Raw genomic sequence first — 24,044 nt, 5'->3', positions numbered from 1 at the left:
GTGCATTTCAAGTTTATTTGTCAAAAATCATGTCTATAATGTGTGAAATTATGTCTAGGTCTTTATTTCTAGTTCATTGATCAATGTGTTTGCTTTCATGCATATAATATAGTTTTTAATACTATAGTTCTGGGATGGTGAAACTTTTTCAGGAGTTTTCTTATTAGGGTGGTTTTAGCTATTCATACTTCTTTGTGTTTACATGTGAAGCTGGATACATTATTTTTTCAATTTCTATAAAGAATGGTATTAAAATTTTTATGGGAATTACACTGAATATGTAGAAAAATTTTTGGTAGTATGGTCAAATTCACAGTATTAATCTTACTTATCAATAAGCATGGGGAATCTTTCCATCTTCTGATGTCTGCTTCAAAGTCTTAATATTTTTATTGTACAAGTCTTTCATTTGCTTGATTAGAGCCATCCATGATATGTTTTTCTGAGCCAATTGTGAAAGGTTATGTTTTCATGATTCCTTTAATATCTCCATGACTTTTATTATAAATGGATGTTGGATTTTGTTGAGTGTCTTTTCTGCATCTCATGAGATGGCCATGTAGTTTTTTGTTTGCTCGTTTGTCTTTCAGTCTGTGGTGGATTACATACATTTATTTACATATGTTGAACCACCCCAATATCTCTGGGATGAAGCCAACTTGATCATGTTGAATAACCTTTTTGATCTGTTCTTGAATTCTGTTTGAAAGTATTTTATTGAGAATTTTTGCATCTACATTCATAATAGAGATTGGTCTGTGATTTTCTTTCTGTGTTATGTCTTGATGTGGTTTTGGTATCAAGGTAATTGTGTCTTTATAAAAATAAATAGGAAATGTTTTTCAGTTTCTATTTTATGTAATGTTCAGGGAATATTGGCATAAATTCTTTGAAGGTCTGGTAGAATTCTACACTGAGTCCATTGGACCCTGAGCTTTTATTGGCTGGGAGATTTTATTTGCTGGGAATCACTGTTTTCACATCACTGGAGGTTATGGGTTTGTTTAAATTGCTTATTTAATTTTAATTTTGATTTAACTTTGGTAGGTTCTCTATATTAAGAAATTTATCAGTTTCTTTTAGTTTTCCCAGTTTGGTAAAGAACAGATTTTTAAAGTATGCTTTTATAATTTTCAGAATCTCCTTGATGTAGTAATAGCTCCAATTTCATCTTGAATTTCATTAATTTTCTTTTCTGTTTTTTGGTTAATTTGACTTGAGTTGTCAATCTTATTGGCTTTCACAGAGAACTAACTCTTCATTTCTTAGATTCTTTTTGTTTTTGTTTTGTTTCTCTCTCATTGATTTCATCCTTGAGTTTTATTATTTCTTCCTGTCTAATCTATTTTTTGGGGGGAGGGGTATCATTTCTTCTTACTTTTCTAGCGCTTTCAATTTCTTTTTCTAAGACAGGGTCTCTCTGTAGCCTTGGAGCTTGTCCTGGAACCAACTCTTGTAGACCTGGCTGGCCTTGAACTCACAGAGGTCCACCTGCCTCTGTTTCCCAAGTGCTGGGATTAAAGGCGTGTGCCACCACTGCCTGGCACAAATGTTTTGTTATTAATATGAGCTCTCTCTAGTATTTTTTTTGTGTGTGTTTGTAGGTACTTAGTCCTATAAACTTGCCTCTCAGAATTGCCTTCATTGTGTCCCATAGGTTAAATATGTTGTGTTTTAATTTTCATTAAATTACAAAGTTTTAAATTTTTTTGTTTATTTCTGTGTTTACACAATATTCATTCAATAGTGAGTTGTTTAGTTTCTATTAGTTTGTTATCTGCCTGTTATTGTTGATATCCAGCTTTAATCTATGGTGGTCATGTAGGGTTTAGGGTGGTATCTCAATTTTTAAAAAATATTTTTGAGCCAGGCAGTAATGGTACATGCCTTTAAGCCAAGCACTTGGAAGGCAGAGGCAGGCAGATCTGTGAGTCTGAGGCCAGCCTGGTCTATAGAGTGAGTTCCAGGACAGGCACCAAAGCTAAACAGAAAAACCCTGTCTCAAAAACAAAAACAAACAAACAGACAAGTCTATTTTTGAGTCTTGCTTTGTGTCCTAATATGTATGTCGAAGACCAGCTTCAACAAAATTACCTTTTATCAGGAGAGGGGCATGGGAATTTTAGAAATATAAATAAAGAATTTAAAAATGTCTAAAAACAGTAAGACAAAACCCATAAAATAATACCAAAAGGGTATTCCAGTGTTTACTAAAATCACCCGCATTTATTCTCCACCCCTTTTATACCCAACATAAATGGGGGAAAAGGAAACAAAAGGCTTTATTAACATGATGCAAAAGATAATTGACACAGTCAATCACTTTATCACACTGAGAAATTAAATCATTAGTATTTTGTTGTCTAGGCAGTGAAGTTGCTCCACATCACTATCCTGAAGGCCACCCCCACCCCAGGTGACCATGTAGTTGTACTTACAAAGAAGAAGCCGAAGTAGATTTGCACACCCTGATCACCTGTCAGGATGGGGTGGACCTACTTGAATGAGCTCTTTTAATCATAAAAGAACCAAGCAGTCACATCTTGAGTTGGGATGTGAAACTATGTTTGTCAATCATTTGAGTAACCTCCAAACTCTCTGACCATCAGATAAGGCAGAATTGGCCCATATTTTTGAGTCTCCACATATGTGGTGAATTGTGCGGAGAAGTTTCATGGGCTGTTGAGAAGAAAGTATATTCCTTTGTCTTTGGGTAGGATATTCTATAGATGTCCACTAGGTCATTTGACTCGTAATTCCAGCATGTTTCTGTTTAGTTTTTGTCTGGATTACCTGCCTGTTGGTGAGAGTAGAGTCTTGAAGGTACCCACTATATCTGTGTGAGGGTCAACATGTGATCTTAGCTGCAGCACTGTTTCTTTTATGAACTTGGATGCCCCTTTGTTTAGTGCATTGAGTTGCAACATCCTTTTGGTGAGTTTTTTTCTTTAATGAGTATATAGTATCCCTTCCCTATCTCTTCTGATTAGTTTTGAATTGAAGTCTGTTTTATTTTGTTTTTATCTCTTTATGTTAAGATGATATCTATCCTTGATGGGGAGACATTTCTTTGATGTAACAGGAAGATGGATCCTGTTTTCTAATCTGATCTGTTAGTCTGTGCTTTTTTATTGGAAAACCAAAACAGTTAATATTGAGAGTTATTAATGAGTGTTGTTTATTTCTGTTATGTTGTTGTGCTGTGAATATTTTTGACTAGCTAGTCTAGTCAAATAGTGTGTCTTTTGACTAGCTATTCTAGGATTATTTTTTCCTCATGTCTTCTTGGCATTGTTAATCTCTTCAGAATGAAGTTTCTTTTTTCTATGGAGTACCTTATTAAGAGCTGGATTACTGGGAACTGCTTTGATTTGGTTTTTATAGTGAAATGCTTTTCTTTTTCCATTGATTGTGATTATTAGCTTTGCTGGTTATGGTAGTCTGTGATGATATCTGTGGTCTCTTTGAGCTTGTAAAGCATGTTCAGGCCCTAATGTCTTTTGGAGTCTCCACTTTAAAAGTCAGCTCCTAACTGAACTTGATAGTCAGTGTATGCCTAATGGCATATTACTATACCAATAGATCAGAGCATCTGTCAGTCATCATCAGAGAAGCTTCTTCTTGAAACAGATAGTTAACACAGAGGCATGTAACTGGGCTGTGTGCACACAGTGAGAAACTTTTCAGCTCTCATTCCTAAATGGGATGGCTTAATCAAACTTCTCTCTAGGTGTAGGATCTATGTGGAAGAGGAGGAGGAAGGATTATAAGAGCCAGAGGTAGTGAATGACCCCGAGAAAAAAGCATTTTCGAGACAATGGACTGATACATATGTGAACTCAAATAGTCTGTGACAGAAGGCATCAGACCTGAACAAGTTGAAACCACACAAAATTCCAGCACTTCAAAAGGAGAAGTGGACACAAAGTTCCACTTCTACCCAGGAAATTATTTGCAACTGGTACCTGTTGGGAAATGGAAAATCAGTTTTCTCTAGTGAAGTACTACCAGGCATGTCAATCATAATTCAGGGCAGGCCCCATGTCCAGGAGTATTTGGCCAACCCAAAATGGATTCCATATATTGTTGCTATTTTTGATTTATTTTCTTTTCTCTTAGCTTGTCTGTTTTGTTATTTTTTGAATCAGGGGGATAACAAGAGCAAGCATGAAGTGCTGAAAAGGGGAGATGGGGAGACCTGGGAGGAATTGGAATAAAGAATATAATCAAGATACAGTGCATGCGAAACATTTAAATAAAGATTATCTGAAAGAAAAGCCAGCTTCTGTTCAATGGACCTTCCTGTACTTGTGACTTGCTCTTTTTCTCTTGCAGCTTTTAATATCCATTCTTTATTCTGTCCCTTTAATCTTTGGATTAGTATGTGTTGTGAGGAGTTTGTCTTTTCTGCTTCGTGTTCTGTATGCTTTTATACCTTGATTGGCATCTCTTTCTTTAGATTGGGGATTTTTTTTCTATGATTAAGTTTAAAATATTTTTTGTACCATTGATTTTTTTAATACCTATAATGCTGTGGGACAATGTCTTTTATCCTGTTACTTGTATTATTTTAAATAAAATGCTGATTAGCCAGTAGCCCAGTAGGAAGTATAGGCAGGGCAATGGTGACCAGGCAGGAAGTAGAGTTGTGGCCATGAGAGTTATGGGAAGAAGAAAGTTTCAGTCTGCAGTCATGACCCAGCCTCGGAGGAAGTAAGATGTGACTGCCTCGCCAAAAAGGCTCCAAAAATTCTATGTCTGAGATTATAATACAATTACAACATTTTTCCCTCCAATTTTACAACAATGGTGGCTGCATTAATCATTTACAGGCAAGTTAAATAAACAGGCAGTTACAGAGTAGGATATCAGACTGACCTCAGCCTATGTTATTAACTTGATTGTGAGAGCCATCTGACAGAAATCCTCTTCCTTCAAACCTCCCAAGTGTGTGAGTCTCCACACATTGCTCTAATAGAATGTTTATATGCTTTATAAGTTAGACTCAAGTATAATTCAACTCCAGTGAGTTTCATTATTAATTTTCTCTCTGAATAATTCTCCCATTTTTGAAAGTGAGTTAATTTCTGATTTTCAATGTGTTGCAATTTATCAATTTATCTTCCATTTCAGAACCTTTAACATTTGTGCGTGCGTGTGTATGTGTGTGTGTATGATTTTTTTTTTTTTTGGTTTCTATTGGCATGGGCATCATTTCCATTCCTCCACTTTCAGTTACTTTAAAAGTGAGGTGGGCATCTTGTTGGCAGCACATAATTGGATTTTACTTCTGCATCTATCCAGTCAATCTATTCTCTTCTCTTCATTTTTATTTGATAAATTAGTCCATTTACATCCAAGGTAGTTACTGATGCATAAAGTCTTTCTACAAATATTTTATTAATGATATTCTGCTTTTTATTATTTACATATTTCTTACTCTCTAGCTTGTGATTTTTGGGTGAACTAGCCAGTAATGTCTCTGGCAGGTAGAAATTGAATATAGACTCTCCATTATAGCTGGGATGCTTGCTACCTTGATCTCATGTCAGGTGAATCAGTTGACTTGGCTCTACTGTATGAAGAAACCACTGGGTAAGCTCTGCAGATGTAAGTAATGGGGCATCTTTGTAGTTCAGGAAGTACTGATAATTTGGGTTAAGCAATAATAATGTGGAAAGTACCCTTGGGATGGTGGAATAGCTCATCTGTATGGTGGGAGAAACTGGTATATGGAATGCATAGTTGTGGTTTGCCTTTTTGCCTATATAGGGCCTATCAAAGTAACTTTGAAGCCAGGCTGTATATTATTTTATTTATATTTTATATTTAAAAAAATTAATTTTACATACTAGCTCCAGTTCCCCCTCCCTCTCTTTCTTTTGCCTCCTACTTCCCCCCATCCCACCCCTGTCCACTCTTCAGAGAAGGTAAGACCTCCTTTGGGGAGACAACAAAACCTGGTATACCAAGTTGAGGCAGGACCAAACTCCTCCCTCCTGTATCAAAGCTGAGCAAGGCATACCTCTATAGGAAATGGGCTCCAAAATGTCAGTGCATGTACCCAAAATAAGTCCTACTTCCAGGCCTCTCCCCAACAGATCAAGTCACATAAGTGTCACCGACATTCGGAGGGCTTAGTTCAGTTCCATGCAGGATGTCCAGCTGTCAGTCCAGAATCCATGAGCTCTCACTAGCTTGGGTCAGCTGTCTCTGTGGTTTTCCCAATCACGATCTTGTCCCTACTTGATCATATGATCCCTCTTCTCTCTCTTCCACTCAGTTCCAGGAGCTCAACCTAGTGCTTGGCTGTGGATCAATGCTTCTGCTTCCATCATTTACTGGATGTAGTAGGTTCTATGATGACAATTAGCATAGTCACTAATCTGATTATACAGTTCAGGCACCTTCTCCACTATTGCTAGGAGTCTCAGTGGGGGTCATCCTTGTGGATTCCTGGGAATTTCCCTAGCACCTGGTTTCTCCCTAACTTCATAATGACTTCCTCTATTAAGCTATCTCATACATTGCTCCCCCTGTATGTCTCCCCCAACTCAACCATCTTGAACAGTCTTGTTCCCATTACCTATTCCCTCCCTTCTACTCCCCTTCCCAGTTTGCCCAGGAGATCTTAACTATTTCTCTTTCCTGGCCCTGCATATTTGTCCTTGTTAGGGTCCTCCTTTTTACTAAGCTTCTCTGGGGTTGTGGACTGTAGCCTGGCTATCCTCTTCATTAAGTCTAATATTTACTCAGGAGTGAGTACATATGGAGTTTGTCTTTCTGGGTCTGGGTTACCTTACACAGGACTTTTTTTTTAGTTCCATCTATTTGCCTGCAAATTTCAATATGTCATTGTTTCCTTCCTTCTTTCCTCTCTCTCTCTCCCTCCCTCCCTCCCTCCCTCCCTCCCTCCCTCCCTCCCTCCCTTCCTTCCTTCCCTGCTGAGTAATACTCCATTTTGTAAATATACCACATTTTCTTTATTTATTCTTCGGTTGAGGAGCATCTAGATTGTTTCCAGGTTCTGGCTATTACAAATAATGCTTCTATGAACATAGGTGAACAAATGTCTTTGTGGTATGTTTGTGCATCCTTTGGGTATATGCCTAGGAGTGATACTGCTGGATTCTGAGGTAGGTTGATTCCCAGTTTTCTTAGAAACTGTTGTTTCTGATTTCCAGGGTGGCTGTAAATGTTTGCATTTCCACCAGCAGTGGAGGAGTGTTCCCCTTACTCCACATTTTCTACAACATAAGGTGTCATTAGTGTTTTTGATCTTAGCCATTTTGACAGGTGTAAGATTGTATCTCAGAATAATTTTGATTTGCACTTCCCTGATACCTAAAGATGTTGAGCAATTCTTTATATGTCTTTTGGCCATTTGAGATTCTTCCGTTGAGAATTCTGTTTCGATCTGTACTTCATTTTTTAAAATTGAATTATTTGGTATTTTGATGTCTAGTTTTTTTGAGTTCTTTATATATTTTGGAGATTAGCCCTCTGTCAGATGTGGAGTTGGTGAAGATCTTTTCCGATTTTGTAGGCTTAGGCTGTGTATTATTTTACATTCCTGGGTATGACAGAAGTAACCCACCCTATTTGCTGAAATTTATTCTTTTTCCCTCTATGAGTGGGGCCCTAGAGGGATTTACAAAGCATATTCCGGAGGCAGGATGTTTCAATTTTAAAGCAAGGCAGAGATTCCCATCATTTTTGGTAGTTACAAGCCTACTCTTCCAAATAAAGTGGGTATCAGTATTGACAGGTAAAGCATGCAACTGTCTGATTTGTGTGTTTACACTCAACTCTGGTCACATCTTAAAACTACATCAAGTTTTGTAGGACTTGAATAGCTCTCATATCAACCAAGGAAAGCATAATACAAGTGCTAAGACTAATTTTGAGAACTGAATAAAAAAGTAAAAGTGAGTGCAGAAATATGTTTAAGATATAAAAGTGAAATGACATGTGAGGTAAGATATGCTTATCATTATAAATATGTATAATCATTATATTTTAATTAGACATCAAAAACAGATACTAGGGTTAAAGGGTTAAGTGGGGATGTGGTGGGGTGGTATGGGAAAGGAGAGAATGGATAAGTTAAACAAAACTTATATGGAAACTCAGCATTTTATAAACTACTTAAAAATATGATTTTAAAAAGAGAGAAGGAGTTAGGATACTGGTAGTCTTCAAGGTTGGGCAGTGCTTTCTCTTGAAGCATGAGTTATCAAATGGAAATCTGTGTCCGGCATGGGATACCACTTTAAGAGTTGCTGGTTGGAGAGGCTACAATTGTCTCAACACTTTTAAATAGATGACCAGTTGATGTTCTTCCCGAAGGCACAATGTACTACAGTTGTAGGAGGTAGAGAAATTCGAGATGAAACTCAAACACACTACAGTTATGGTTACTAGCACAAAGTCAAACCAATAAGAGCAGCCAGTATTTTAGCATGTAGTACTAATGAACTCATTGAGTTGCAAGAAGACAAAAGGAGAGGATATGTAGGTAGAGGGAGGACTACTGTGGGTGTCCAGGAAGAGTTAAGGGGAGTGGGTGATGGATATGACCAAAGTATACAGGATATGAAATTGCTAAAGAGGAAATAACCAAGTTAAAGCACTAATAGGTCAAATTTAAAAAAGAAAAAAAATTTGATTCCTGTAGTTGCAGAAAGAGCATTGAATACAATTCTAGTCCTACCTTGATAGATTATTTAAAAACATTTACAGAATATTTAATTCTCAATTCAAATACCCAATGAATGTTCAAGTTAGAAACTATAGGTGCTATTTGCAGTCCAGCCAATATAATGCAATGCTGTGATATAGGGAAAATGTCACACCCCTTTAGCAGGAGCCGGAATAAGATTACTGGGAAAACACAGGAAATTTGACAGAAACTTGATTAGAACAAAACATGCGTTTAACAGGGAAGTAAAGACTGAGCTAAAAAACAGTTCATTCACTAACAATAAACAATGTGATATCAACAGAAGGCATAAGGTAAACAAAGATAAACAGAGAATCCCCAAGATAATAGAACCCCTGGTGTAGGCTTTGTCAAACACTCTAATGTGCATGAAAGAGGCACTCACAAAACCTGCAGGGGTAATGTTTGAAAGGATAACAGTTTTAAGAAGATGATAGATGTACCAAACCAAGATCCTCGACAGACTCTAAGTTTAGTAAGCACAAAAGGAACCCACGATAAGGAGCAGCTTCGTGAAATCACTAACAACCAATAATCAAGATGAGTATTCAGGGCAGCTAAGGCGCACGATTGAATGTGGAGGCAAACAAAGGCAGCAGCACCTGGATGCTTCTCAGAGGCAGCACACACCACCCATCACATGCTATCCATCGCCACTCATCACAGGGCGGCAGAAAATGGAAGGCACAGTAATGAGCTACAGATAGTACCTGCATGCAGAACTATGAAATGTATAATTGCTAAATTTTATCATATATATATATAGTTCATGAAAAGGCATTCAAGATATGTTATTAAATTTAAAGAAGTAGGGTGTGAGAGGCTTTGCTCAACACTTTCCTAACTTCGTTCACGGAAACCTAGCATGCTTATATTCATGCCCAAGAGCAAGGCTGGGAAGACTAGTCCTCCGAGTGTCTGATTATCTCTGTCTGAGTGGCAAGACCATAAGTGATTTATCGTTTGGATTAGATTGCATGTCTTGACGTTTTCTTCAACAATCATTTTACATTTGTCAAGAAGGAAAGATATAAACAATCTAGTGGTTTCCATGGCATTGTGAAATTTGTAGCTAGCCATTACCTTTCTCGTGATTTAGATATCACATTTCTGAATCCGAGGCCAGAGGAAAAAAATTATGTACAATTTAAAATTACCTTCGAATTCTCATTCTGATTTTTTGGTATATACATATTATAGTTGAATAATATTCTTTTCAATCTTGGTAATAGAAAAACTGTTAAGCCTTAACTGTAGTCATTAATGAGATTGAGGGATGGGGAAAAGTCGAGCCTTATTTATAGACAAGATTCCATCTTAACAAAGTGTGAATCCCTGGGATATTCTTGGGCCTATGCTTGGTTGAATAGTTTGCTATTTAGTGGCATGTTTCCCCAGACACTAGAACTATATTGTCACAGTAGAAATGAATCGTGACCCTGCTACATCATGTTGCCATGACTGACTTTTGTTTGATTCCTAACACCTTTTGCAAATTTGTTGTAATATATATAAGTATTGCTAGTTTCAGAACTATCCAAATGGTTTTGTGTAACTGAGTCAAGACACAAAGGCATGCAAAATTTAGTGTATAAGTAACTACAAAAACGTTTCCAAGGTCCTCAGTATGTAAAATTCTGTGTGATCACAAGACATTTATATTCTTATGAAGGAGCAGTCTTACTGTCTTGAGTAGAATCTGTTATACACACTTGTTTTAGCAGTGTATTTAATGCAGTTTATACTCAAATTAGGTTTGAAAACAAACCTCAAATCTGCATTGCATTTTCTACTAAAGATTAATTCCACTAGGTGGAGGCATTTGCTCACTTTTGTGGTTCACAATCACTGGCCACAGCAATAGGGAAGTCTGTTAGTAGAAATCTGAAACAGAGCAGCAGCCTCGATGCTCCCATGCCTGGAGCTTTGCATTATCATGGCCCAGTAAGCGTGTGTAGACCATCTTGTGGTCTTTTAATTCTTACAAAAAAACAACAGGGCTAATGTATAAGTTATTTGATGGGCAGAACAGATTAGTAATCTAGCATTTTTCATGTCTTTATTTGTTAGTACTGTATTCATTGCTGATGTCTAAAATATAATATGTGCTATTTTCATTGTATTTGAAATGTTTCCATGTCATTTAATGTGATTATTTGTTGATAAACAAATATTTCGTTTAGTAGCTTGTATTATTAACATCATAAAACAATATCCAATACATGGGAAAACAAGTATTATTTTTTGAGTATGTCATACACATAATGCTTATGATACAATTCTTAAAGCATCTGAAATACCGCAAATTTCCATGACTAAATCTGTTTCCATCAACTTCAGGCATTTTGTGGCTATCTTCTTGGGCGTTTACTTTTCTGTTCTTACTGGTAAAATGGTTACACAGGAACAATATCCTCTTAGCTAAGTAGGAAATCCATCTGCTCCTCTTTAGCTGCATTTGAAGTCATACTGTTCTGTGTCATCAACTAATTGACTTAAGTCACTCTGAACACTGAGCTCTCTGAACGCAACCCATTCTCTTTGTGTGCAGTCGATTCTCAAAGTCTCTCTTTTATGAACACTATTGTCTCTAATTATATTGCTTTAAAGATACACTGTTAATTGTCTACTGCTGTTTGCATAAATTGTTTAAAAACACAACAGATTTTTGTTCTCTGATCCCTTGGAGAAAAGTTGGTGGTTGATGCTGTTTCTCTTTTCATCTTCTATCTCTGGTTAAACGAGAAGACCAAATGTCTCTCATTGTACTGTCAGGAAGCTAGTTTCACATGTGTAATAGCTCTTGTCTCCTTTTAAAAAACACTCGATTTAAACAATCATCTTGTATATGTTGAAGACCATTCACCCAGACATCTGCTGGTTGGTTTTCCCCTCAGGATGAAAGCCTGGCTCGCCAGTTGGTGGAGCTAGGCTATCGAGGGACAGGAGAGATTGTGAAGAGAGAAGATTTCGAAGCAAGAAAGGCAGCTATAGATATTGCAAGATTGGCTGAAAGAACACAGAAAAAGTAAGTCTCCATGCGCCACATCCAGATTTTGTTATATCCTAGAGTATCTGGAAAAAAAAAACTCAACCTTTCTCTACTATGACAATTGCAAAGGTTGCTTGGAGCAGTAAGACTTGAAATGTCTCAGACCTGACCCTGCAGTCAGGAAGCCAAGGGACTGTCACATGCTTGCAGTAATGCTGTGTGGCAGTTTGATTTACTAATTCAAGAAATATGAATTCCAAAATATGGTCATTATATCAATAAAGTCATGTTAAAAAGTAACTCACTAGTACTGGTTTTATGCATTTATAAGCGAAAAATATGTGACATTTGCCTTAGAAGTCTTTGTACTTTTGAAGCATATAAACCTTGGCATTGTTTATCATGTTCTTGAATTTCTCAAACACTGATTCATGTAAAGACAATAACTATCACTGGTTTTTGTTAACGTGATTACTATGAGGTAATATAAAATATGGATTGAATAAAATCTATGGAGATAGGTAGTTAGGAACTGGGAAGGTAGCTCATTTGGGAAAGGACTCGCCATGAAAGTATGAAGATTTGAGTTAGATCTTCAGAATCATGTGAAAATCTTAGCATGTGCATGTGTGTGTGATACCAGTATTGGGCCAGTGGAGAGAGGCAGGTCCTGGTGGCCTCGTCCTGGAGTTCTAGAACAGTTGGAGACCCAGTCTCATAAAACCAGGTGGTGAAACTGAGGAGCAACACTTGAGGTTGTGCTCTGGTATCCACATGTGCACGTACATACGGGTATGTGCATTTGTACACATGAGCCCACATGTCTACACAGGCACATGGGCATATACACAAAGACAAGTAGTGAACAGATATTTTCCCAAGTTTAATTGCATTAAGCTTGTAAGACAGTTTTAAAAATAGTTGTTAAAACAACTGTTTACTTAAGCTTGAAAAGTCATTAAATTTTAAGTATTGGAAATGATAATTACTTAGAAAATACTGAGTTATTCTTAGACAAGATATTTTTATATTTTAAATTATCATTTAATTATCAGTAATTATCATTAGAAATTTCCCAAGTACTCATAGTAGCATGGCCTGGGAGGTGCATGGGTTCTGCAAAGGTACAGCTTTAGATGGTCCTTTTCGTGATGATTGTGTTTCAGAACTACATAATCCTATATTTTAACACATTGATATTCAGCAGTTTATGCTTTCTATTGTATCCATAGTGCATAAGCTCAAGACATTTAATACCATACGTGTTCATAATTTCTACCATCAATGTGACAGCCCTACTCAGTACATCACAAGACTGTAATCTGCCGTTGCTTAGGCTGAATTCTTGTCTGGATCAGGCTCTAAGGCTAACTCCCAGCCAGTCAGGTTGTAACTTGTGGTTTGGGGGTCATGGTCCTCATTTCTTTGTGGTTTCTTCTGCTAGAGTCTGTCCATATTTCTGTTCCTTTGTCCTGTTCCTCCAGCAATAATGGACCATCTTTTGGATATTTCCTTCTTCCTCTTCCGTGTTGTCTTTCCTGGTATGGCAGGAGAATGTTCTCTCCTTCAATGATTCATGTGATGACTGTGGGCCCATCTAGATGATCCAGAATGGGCTCCTGGTTCCAAAATCTAAACTTCATCACATCTGTAAGGTCCTGTTCTGTATGTAATGTGACAGACTCGTAGCAATAGGGAATTGTCACCCTTAAAGGAAAGTTCTACGAGTCACAGGTGATTCACATAACCCTCAGTACCTTACACACAGTTGGTCACTTCAGCCTCTAACCCTGTTAATTTGTAACTATTCAAGTTAAATGTGTAAATTGTTTATGTTTTATATAAGACCTCAGATAGATAGCTAGATGGATGGATGGATGGATGGACGGAAGGACGGAAGGGGGACAGATGGACGGATAGAGACAGGGAGAGACAAAGTTTATTTACATTCATGTCATTTTCTAAGAGATATAAACTATTTCATATTGAGAGGAGTTGGTCTAAAGTTTAAGATCCGTCCATGTCACATGTCCTTTTTATATCTGAGGATCAAAGTGGATTTTTCTATGAAATGGTCTCTTTAACTGTCCGGAGCTGGAAGCCATCAGAATCCTCAAGTGCCAGTCTCGGGAGGCCAGTCCCCACCCAGGGCTTCTAGGAAAGGAAGGCCCTTTCATCTGCCATCTCTTCTGGTAGTCTCTGTTATGGATGTGTCCCATATGTTGCCTCCTGTCCCATGTGGGAGCCACTTTGTTCTTTCCCCTGCAAAATCTATTTTGGTGTTGTTGACATCACGGCCAGCAGAGGGAGACCTAGAGCTGAGAATATTTGCTTAACAACAGGTACCAAGTGGGAAATGTTTGATCCCATCTATACGTGTGTTCAGATGTGTGCTTCCTTCACTAGCCTGCAGATGAGATGCTACAGCAATGTTGCAGTTCTGTTGGTTTAGCAATTGTAGAGCAGCCATGGGAAGATGTGCTGGAGTATTTTCCTTAATAATACCTTCTTCATTTTATAATAGAATTTAATGCTAAATAAAATGGAAAGGGTTATACATTTTCATGAGGGAGTCATAGAAGAAGGAAAAATATGAAAAAAATATTTTGAGTTTTTAATCATGTACAAAAATCTATAGACAGCCATATGCATTAGGCACAGTGCCAGGTTCTGGGGCCACATTACAAGGCTTGGTCACAGCTCTCGAGGAGTTTGATGACCCGGTGAGTAAAATTCTGTCATTGGAGGGAATGGGAAGCGGAAAGCAGCTTGGCAATCTTTCAAAAAATTAAACAGATTCTTACCATATGGCCCAGCAATTTTACTCTTAAGATTATCCCCAAGGGAACTGAAAACACAGGCAGGTAAGTACTCATACAGGAATGTTGAAAGCAGCATTATTCGTAGTAGCTTCAACGGGAAACAATCCAAACGCCTATTAACTGATAAATGCCTAGAATTGTGGTATATAAGTATAACTGAGTATTACTCCGTTGTGGAAATGCAATGTACTATTACGTGCTTCAGCACAGGTGAGTCTTGAGAACATAAGGGTAAACCAAAGGTGCCAGGCACAAAAGCCCACTGTACTCTGAATGGGATGGTCCCATAGTCTTAGGCACTGGAGCACTTGGTTCCCAGTCGGTGACGCTGTTTGTGGAGGCTGCTCTGAAGACAGAGGCTTGATCCCACAAGGTTGAGAACAACCTGGGCAGTATGATGTGACCCTGGCTCAAAAAACAAAGTACTAGGGCCAGCGAGCTGGTTCGACAAATGTCACTTAACCACCAAGACTAACAACTTGAGTATGATCCCTAGGACCCACAGGACAAAAGCGGAGCCCTGCTTACACACTATCCTCTGACATCCTTATGGGGGCCATGGCGCATACCCTTCACTACACTTCAAGTACAGAAAATGGAAGATGAGTTACCCTTCCCGTACTGGAAAAGCTATCCTCTAGTGATAGATAAAATAGTAGCTACTTTTTTCTTTGCTTCTGGTTATTAATAAACCACTGACTAATGATTAAAAACGTTCTTTTAAAGCTGGAAATTGATAAAGATGAAATGTTGCTGGTTGTGGTAGTATACACGGTTAATTTGAACACTAGGGAAGTAGAGACTCACACCATTTCTAGTTCACTCTTTCTGTCTCATGATTGCTGTTCAAAATATGAACCCTTAGCTTCCTGCTCCTGTTGCCCTGTCTCCACTCTGCCATGGTTATCTCTAATCCTTGGGAGTATAAGCCCAGATAAACGCTCCTGTGAGTTGTCTTGGTCAAACTCTATTAGCACAGCAATATAAAAGGAACAAACTATAAATTTTATAGTTCAATTTATGCAAAATGCTTAGAATAGGTAAACCCAGAAGCCAAGTTGATGCATAATTGTCAAAGCTCTGGAATAAAGGATTGGAGAATGGCTGCTAATATAAGTGAAGTACCATCTATGGGTGATAAAATATATAAATAGCAATTGACAAGGCCTGGCATTATTTTAAAAATACATTCAAAGGCACACAGTCATATGTCTCTAAACTGAACTCCTTTGTTGTCATTTTTATTTTAATTTTACGTGTATAGTGTTTTGGCTGCATGTGTACCTGTGTGCCAAGTGCATGCCTGGTGCCCACAGAGGCCAGAAGAAGGGGTTAGGTCCTCTGAAACTGGAGTTACAGTTTGTTACAAACCTTTACAAGGATGCTGGGAAGAGCACCCAGCTCTCTTAAGCACAGTTCTCTCACTAAACCATTTATAATACATTGTTTTGTTTTGTTTTGAGACAGAATTTCTCTGTAGCTTTGGAGCCTGTTCTGAAACTCGCTCTGTAGACCAGGCTGACCTCAAACTCATGGAGATCCACCTGCCTCTGCCTCCCGAGTGCTAGGATTAAAGGTGTGGGCCACCACTGCCCAGCCATTTTTATGGCAATAGAAAGATAATTACAAAAGATAACAATAAATGCAAGCATAAGCACCGTGGGAATACCTCGAATTTGTACAAAGCCAAGATTTTGGGGGTGGCTGTGGCAGAGAGGGGAGGTTCCTCAGATACACCTGCTCAGTGTATTCTTTAATGATGAGGAAGAGCTCCTGTGGCCAAGGGGTGTGAAAGGGGCGCATCCACCGAGCTTCACTGCTATGACAATTTCCTCTTCCTCAAAACCGTTTTTGCTCTATGGCCATAGAAGCACTCCTTCCCCATCCTCTTCCCTTTCTTCCTCCCTCTTTCCCCCATTGTGATCATGCCAGCTGTTTCCAGCAGCCACAGACAAACGATCAAGGTTGGAAAGGAGCGATGGGAGAGGTTTGTCTGCTGCCCCTTTGTGAGGACACAGTGTTATCTCCCTCCCAGGGGTCAACCATAGTTTTTCCTGAGGATCTTTTTAACCTAGGGTCTCAGAACGTCCACCTGCAGTGAGTTCAACTGATTCCCATGGATGAGGGAGATGTGAAACTTAACTGTGGCACCAGGTGAATCTGGGTTCTGGCAATGCAGTTTGTAGTTTACCTGTGTCACCCTCCAGGTAGGCGGTTTTAGGCTGAAGCTGCAGGATCATCGGTTGGTTCATGCTGAGTCTGCTTATACAGGAGGCCACCTCCTCTCCTCTTAACACTGTTTGTCTGTTTGCTGACACTGGGCAGTGTGGATGTAGGTGTGGCCCCAGCACAGCTGTGGTTGTACTGGCCTGACCAGTGTTTCTAGAGAACTCGATGGGCCTCTGGAATTCCCAGGGAGTCACTGTTAGGAGCCCCCAATTTTAAATGTCCAGCGATCTCTACGAAGGTTGCTGTGGTTGATGCAAAGGGTCTCTAAGGTGACTTAAGGTGAGGGTCTTGTACCCTTTACCCAGGTGATCCTCTTAAACATAAAAGTTGGCCACTTTTCAGACACTTTGATACTAGTCACTTATAAATTGATTAATTTACCTTGCTAATGTCCACTTTCAACATATTAAGACTTGTTCTCATTTTGTTCAATTTGCTTTTTCTTTATAAAAGTATTTCTTTTTAAGCTTATTTTTTAAACTTATTTCTAAGTATGATTACAATATTTTCCCCTTCCCCTCTTCCTTTGAAGCCCCTCATTCCCCCTTAAATTTATAGTCATCTTTAATAATTGTTTAATTATCTTTAATTATTGCTGCACATACATGTATAAATCTATAAATAAACACAACCCATTGAGATCATTTAGTGTTGCTTGTGTGTATATGATTTCAGGGTTGACCACCTGTTGTTGAATAACCAAGGAGGGGGCTCAGCCCTGAGAAAGTCTTCTCTCAGCAGTCATTAATTGCCCATAGCTCTTTATGTACGGATAGAGTCCCACAAGAGTTTCCGCTTCCTCTTTAGCATGCCTGTTGATGTCGTCACTGTTCATATCTTATGTAGGCAGCCATCTTCTTGTGGTATCATGGGTGAAGCTTCTATGTCATTTCTAGGAGACACAATATCATATCAGACTTCCTGGTCCTCTGGCCCCTGCAATCTTCCTACCTCCGCTTGTGCAATGTTCCCTGAGCCTTAGGTGTAGAGACTGTGTTGTGTGAGTACTTACGGGGACTGGACACCTCTGATTAGTTGGTCTATGCACTGTGATTACATGTGGCTTTCTCTAAGGGTCCATCTGCCCCAAGGAGAAGCTACTTTGACAAAGAGTGAGAGCTACATTTTTTTTAATTCATTTATTTTACATACTGACCACATGGAAGTTTCCCTTCCCTCCTCTCCTCCCATTTCCTTCCCCATCTTCCATCCCCCCATTCCACCACTCTGTCTCATTTCAGAAAGGGGCAGATCTCCCATCAACAAAACATCAGGTTGAGGCAGGACCAAGCTCTTCCCCCTGCATCAAGGCTGGGTCGGGCAGCCCAGCATGAGGAACAAGTTCTAAAAAGGCAGTGCAAGTGTCAGGGACTAGTTCTGATTCCTCTGCTAGCAGCCCCACGAACAGAGCAAGGTTCACAAAGGTCACACACATGCAGAGGGCCTAGGTGGGCCCTTGGGCTCTCCCTTGCTGAGAGCTAGTCTCATCTGAGGATGGACAATGATTGAGAATGTAGTTAGGAATTATGCTAGTTTAGTAACGCATAGACTCTCTTCTCAACCATGGGACTTAAATAATTGGCTAGATATCCCAGCACCACGCCTGTGGAGTGGGCCTTAAGTTCAGTTAGACAGCGGATAAGGGCATCCGTTGTACCTTTACAGATACCACAGAAGCTAGGCTGGTTGGTGTGAAGACGGTGGGAAAGGTGGATGATCAGTATTATTTTTAAGGATAGGTAAGATTCAGTGAATTGTTTCTGTGTCCAGGAATATGCTAGTAAAATCATTCTGATTATAGATGGCTGTCGGCGATTATAAATGACCTATTTAGTTTTGTGTGTTTGTCATTGAGGAAAGTGTGAGGTACACCCTTGAAGTGAATATCTTTTATGTTTTCTTCTGTTTATTTTTCAGTTGTTTTTGACAATTCACATACCTGTGTAATGCAGGTATTATTCCCATCCCTACCCTCTCTTGTTTACTCTCATGCTTCCCTGACCCCCCTCTTTGCTGTATAAATCTCTTTCTAATGTCCATGTCTCATTTTATATTGTGACAGAATGAGTTTAACTAGAACTTTCTGTGTAATCATGGGTTTGGATTATTCTTTGGAGAGTTGTTGGATCATCAGTGAGAATAGAACCAAAGACAGTGATGTCTCCTGGGTCAATATCTATTAATATTAATAGTTCAGCAGGAAGGGGGTGAGTCTCTGTGAGCCTGACTCCCTTCTATGATGGCTTGTTGACCAGGCCAGTCTTGATTGTCAGGCAGCCATACTTTCACAGTTGATGATTGTATGGAGGCCTCAAGTGTGCAGGATAGGATTTAAAGGCCCTTCACTCTATCTTCTGGCTCCTCTCTTGTTGCTCCTCTTTCCCAGTGTTCTCTGAGCCTGAAAGGGGATGCTGTAAAGGTCTAGTTTAGGATCCAGCACTTAACAGTCACATATCCTCTCATCCTTGGCAGCCCCAAGTCTGCATTTACCACTGTGGGCTGCCAAGAGAGGCTTCTTGGATTAAGGCTGAGGGTAGCATCTGTCTTTGGGTTTAAACACAGATGTTAAGAAGGCAGTTTGATAGTATGTGAATTTAGTTAAATAATGGTAGTGAGATCCCACTTGGGTCTAAAACATCCCCAAGCATGAGTTGTCAACTGGTTTACAGGCCCAGCCGTGGGTTCCCTTCACAAGCAACAAGATGGCAATTGGTTTCCCAACAGCTGTCATGCCGCTACTGCACAAGCGGGTTCATCTTGCCTGGCAGGTTGATTTCTTTCTTTCTTTCTTTCTTTCTTTCTTTCTTTCTTTCTTTCTTTCTTTCTTTCTTTCCTTCTTTCTCTCTTTCTTCCTTCCTTTCTTTTTTCCTTCCTTCCTTTTCCCTTTTTTTTTAGTTTATAAAGCTCACAACTGAGTAAAACACTAATGTATTTTTTTTTTTCTGCAACAGCCTGAAAAGCATCTTCCAGTCCTTTGAGCTCTAGCTTCAAGAAGAGAAGTTTCCAGTGGGCTTTTCCTATTTCTCTAAATCTTACAGTAGAAATGTGTGAAACTCACCATCTAACTCTGGGGTGGATGCAACCAAGACTTCTGACACTTCTTTCTTTCTTTCTTTCTTTCTTTCTTTCTTTCTTTCTTTCTTTCTTTCTTTCTTTCTTTCTTTCTTTCTGACAGAATTTCTCTGTGTAGCCCTAGTTGTTCTGGAATTTGCTTTGTAGAAAAGCTTGGCCTTGAACTTGCAGAGTTCTACCTGCCTCTGCTTCCTAAGTACTAGAATTAAAGGCATGTGCCACCATGCCTGGCAGATTTGTAATACTACTGATGCAAGTGTAAACTAGTGAAGCCACTTTGGAATCACTTGAGACATCTCTCAGAAAAGTAGACACGAGACTACCATATGACCCTTCTCACTTCTGGGCAGACACCCAAAGGATTTTATCATGCCATAGAGACGACTGCACATCCTTATTACAATAGGTAGGAAATGGAATTAGCATAGTTGTTCATCAAATACAGAATGCGATGCCTATACACCATGGGATTCCATTCATTTGTAAGGAAAAATGAAATTAAGGACATTTTAGAGAAATGGATAAAACTGGAAAACATACAGAGTGAGACAACCCAGGTCCAGAAGGACACCATAGATAAATGGGTCTTAACTTTTGCTCTCTGTCCTGTTTATTTAACGTGGGGCACTCCTGGAAGCCATGAAACTAAGAGGTGACAGAGTCTTCTTAAAGAAGGAAAGGCGGTAGAGCATAGGCTGAAGAGAAGTAGAGAAGGGAATAGATAATATGGTGGGTTAAAACTTTGAGCAGGGAGCAGGGAGGGAGACCTGGGAGAGGAGGATACAGAGGGGGATTAGCTGAAACCGAGAGTGCATGAAAATGCTGTTTATCCCTAACATTCCTCCTCCACAAAATACAAAATAGAAAAGAGAGATCGAAATGAGTTACCCTTAATGTCTAGGTAGCACTGATCTCAGAAGCAATGAACTATTAAACACAATTTTCTGTCCCATGTGTGAGATTCCTCCACAGGAGGCGCAGAGGCCCCCAAACAATAAGCCCTCTTTTTATACTTTTGAGACAAAGTCTAACTACATTGCCTACAGCGGTCAGTAGAGACACATAGCATCGTGCCTGACTAGACTCACATTTGTTTATTACATCTGTTTGTGTGTGTGCATGCGTGTGGGTACCACTTGTGCAGACACGTGGTGGGCAGAGGACCCCTTGCAGGTATCGGTTCTCTTCTTCTATCAGGTGGCCCTGGGGGATTGAACTCAGATCCCCAGGCTTGCCAACAGGTGTTTTACATGCTGAGCCGTCTTGCCAGTCCTCAAGGCTTCTAAATTATAGTATCGATATTTAGATTACTTATCGCAACTTACAGCATTATGGCTTTTTTCAACTATTACTTTATTGTCTTTTTTTTAATCCCCAAATGTTGAGATTTGTAAATATGCAGACAGATGATGGATGTAGATGTGCAAGTCTTCATGGAGAAAAAATAGACCATGGATAGATGTGTGTTTTGTGTGATGTAATAATAAGTAGTGATCTTATTATAAATATCGTTTACTGACATGAGGCAAGCTGGAGAACCCTGAGCATGTTTCAATTTGTTTTATGCTCACAGCCATCTTGGTGGATGTAAATACTATTATCTCTGTTGTAGAGATGAAAACCTAAACACGCGGAGTTTATGGGGTTTATACAAAGAAAGGCCAGAAGCAAGATGAAAGCTCAGGCCAGCTGGTGGAGCAGCCTGAATTCTTAACAACTACATTCTTTTGCTTCAAATAATAAAATACGTTAAATGCTGCAGCTTCAGAATGGGGGCTTCTCCTTGGACGCTATTCCCTTTATTCTAAATTATTAAGCCACAGGACTAAAGCAGTATTTGTGGAAACGGTAAGCATCGAGCAGTGCCTGATGACACTGGCTTCGGAGAGGCTGTCCCGAAATGCAGGTTTATCTCTATGCAAATCTAAGTAATCTGATAATTCACTCTACATAGCCGATGGGACAATGGGGTTTTTGATGACTAAACATTCATGGCCTCAATATGCTTGCTTTCACACACTATTTGATCAGTTTTGAAAAGGTGCAGGTGTGTTTTGGTAGCTTTCTCTCTAACCAGTGAATTTGTTACATCAGCAAAGCTGTTTTTGCACCTGGATTTGGACAGCGATAACAAACTTTCTCAAGCTAAGAATAAATTAGGATGAACATTTAGTTTTTTTCTGCAATGTAAAAATATTTGCATTATAAATAGATTTGGAAAAACCAACATCAATAAATAAATAAAATTTGTTTACATAGGTGCCATAAAACCATTTCCTTTTGATAGAGATTGCTGCTTCTTACAGCAAGTTAATAATCTCCCAGGAAAAAAAAGGCTAGAATATAGGAAGTTATTTCTCTGTGGATTCCAAGCTTTTAAAGTGATTCTGTTGTTTTGATTTTTCTCTTTGTTCCCACACTACTTACTGATTTTGCTCCCCTGGAGCATAAACCTCATCTTGAAATAGACTCCTTAAGCTGGCTGTTCTTTCTGCTTCATGCCATCCTGTATGTGTGCCTTTTCGTTTGGATCCTTGTGCAGGCCCTCTCCATGAAGGTCTCCTCAGCCTGTCCATCTGAGCTATGTCCATGTGGACTAGCTAGCCGGGCTCTTGTCAACAGCTGCGCTTCTCTGAGATTCCCTTGCCTATGGCCATCCCTTGCACCTTAACTATAGGCGAGTTCTGTATGAATAGCCTATCTCCTTCTTCAACAGCACTGTCCTTTCTCAGACAGCCTTTGTACCTGAGAAATACCAGGTTATCAATCAGAGTTGAATAGTGACTTTTTAATTCATGTTTGAGAGTGGCAGTTGATGCACCTGTAGAATGTATGCTTTGAAAATGCAATTCCTTAGCCAGACATAGTGGTGCATGCCTTTAATCCCAGCACTTGCGATGCAATGGAAGGGGGACCTCACAGTTGGACATCAGCCTGGTGTGTAGAGTGAGTGACAGGAGAACCAAGACTATACAGAGAAACCCTGTCTCGGAAACCAAAACAAATGTAATTTCTGTTGCTTGGTTACGTGATTAGGTGCGTTGATCCTATGTGAGATTCTTGAGTTAATGGTTTTATATATACCTGCAAAGATTTTTATTTGTGGTAAAACACATAGAAAACTCATTATTTTAAAATTTAAGTGGCAGTTCATTAGCCTCAGGCCTGTTCACAAGTGCAATCAGTTATCAGAACATTTTCATCTTGCAAAGCTGCAACCCTAAATTAAGTGAGCCAATCCTGGGCATGTGTGTACAAATGTCCTGACACTGGTTATGCCACATAGGTAGAACTGCACACTGTTGTTTATTTTGCAATTATATTTATCACAATGTTCTCAAAATTCATTGCTGTAGCGCTTATCAAAATTTCCTCCCTTCTAAAGGATGCTACATCATATACATACATTACGTGTTGTTTATCTACCCATGAGGGGACACTTTGGGCTTCTGAAAATAAGGCAGCTATGAACATAGATGAATAAATATTTTTCTGGGAATCTGTTTTTAATCTTGGCTCTACCTCGGAGTTCTGCCGATGAATCCCATGGTCATTTTGTTTTCAGTTTCGTGGATTCCATGATGCTGCTTTCTTCACAGCTGCACCATTTTACATTTCTTCATCTTCTTTTTTTTAAAAAGATTTATTCATTTATTATATATACAGTATTTTGCCTGCATGCATGCCTGCAGGCCAAATGCAGTCTTTTCTCCAGACCCTGGAAATGAGGCTTTAAGGCTGGACTGCTCCTGTGTCTGCCCAGGATGGGTCTCATTGTCATGAGTTGAGCTGCAAGAATTGTAGCAAAGAGTCACAGTGGTTGACACTTGACGTGGGATGCCCCTCTGTATGCTATGAATATGTTTTATTGCAATGGGTTAATAAAGAAGCTGCTTTGGCCTATGGCAGGGCAGAATGAAGCCAGGTGGGAAATCCAAACAGAGATATATGCCAAAACTTACAGGTAGGCCACAGCCTTGTGGTGATACACAGATAAATAGAAATGGGTTAATTTAAGATGTAGGAGCTATCTAGAAATACCTGAATCACTGGCCAAGCAGTGTTGCAACTAATACAGTTTCTGTGTGATTATTCGGGTCTGGGTAGCCGGGAAGCAAACAAGTAGTCTCTGCTTACAGGCACTGACTTGTCAGTGTGGTTTATGTCCCCTATCCTTCAAGAGACTGATACAGGAATGTCTTACAGT

The 24,044-nt window shown here is 39.2% G+C and overlaps 1 protein-coding gene across 1 annotated transcript in view; it reads left to right on the top strand.

Annotated features, from left to right (window-relative positions):
* Cfap299 (cilia and flagella associated protein 299) overlaps positions 1-24,044 on the top strand; it is a 465,056-nt gene that overhangs the window by 11,383 nt on the left and 429,629 nt on the right. Inside the window, exon 2 of the mRNA XM_075943465.1 lies at positions 11,620-11,750. Within this exon, the coding sequence (XP_075799580.1) occupies positions 11,620-11,750 (131 nt within the window). The remainder of the gene's footprint in view (positions 1-11,619; positions 11,751-24,044) is intronic.

This window comes from Microtus pennsylvanicus, chromosome 12 (genome assembly GCF_037038515.1).
Source record: "Microtus pennsylvanicus isolate mMicPen1 chromosome 12, mMicPen1.hap1, whole genome shotgun sequence".
Classification (NCBI taxonomy): domain Eukaryota; kingdom Metazoa; phylum Chordata; class Mammalia; order Rodentia; family Cricetidae; genus Microtus; species Microtus pennsylvanicus.
Note: the sequence above shows the minus strand (reverse complement) of the source record. Positions and strands in the feature narration are given on the sequence as shown.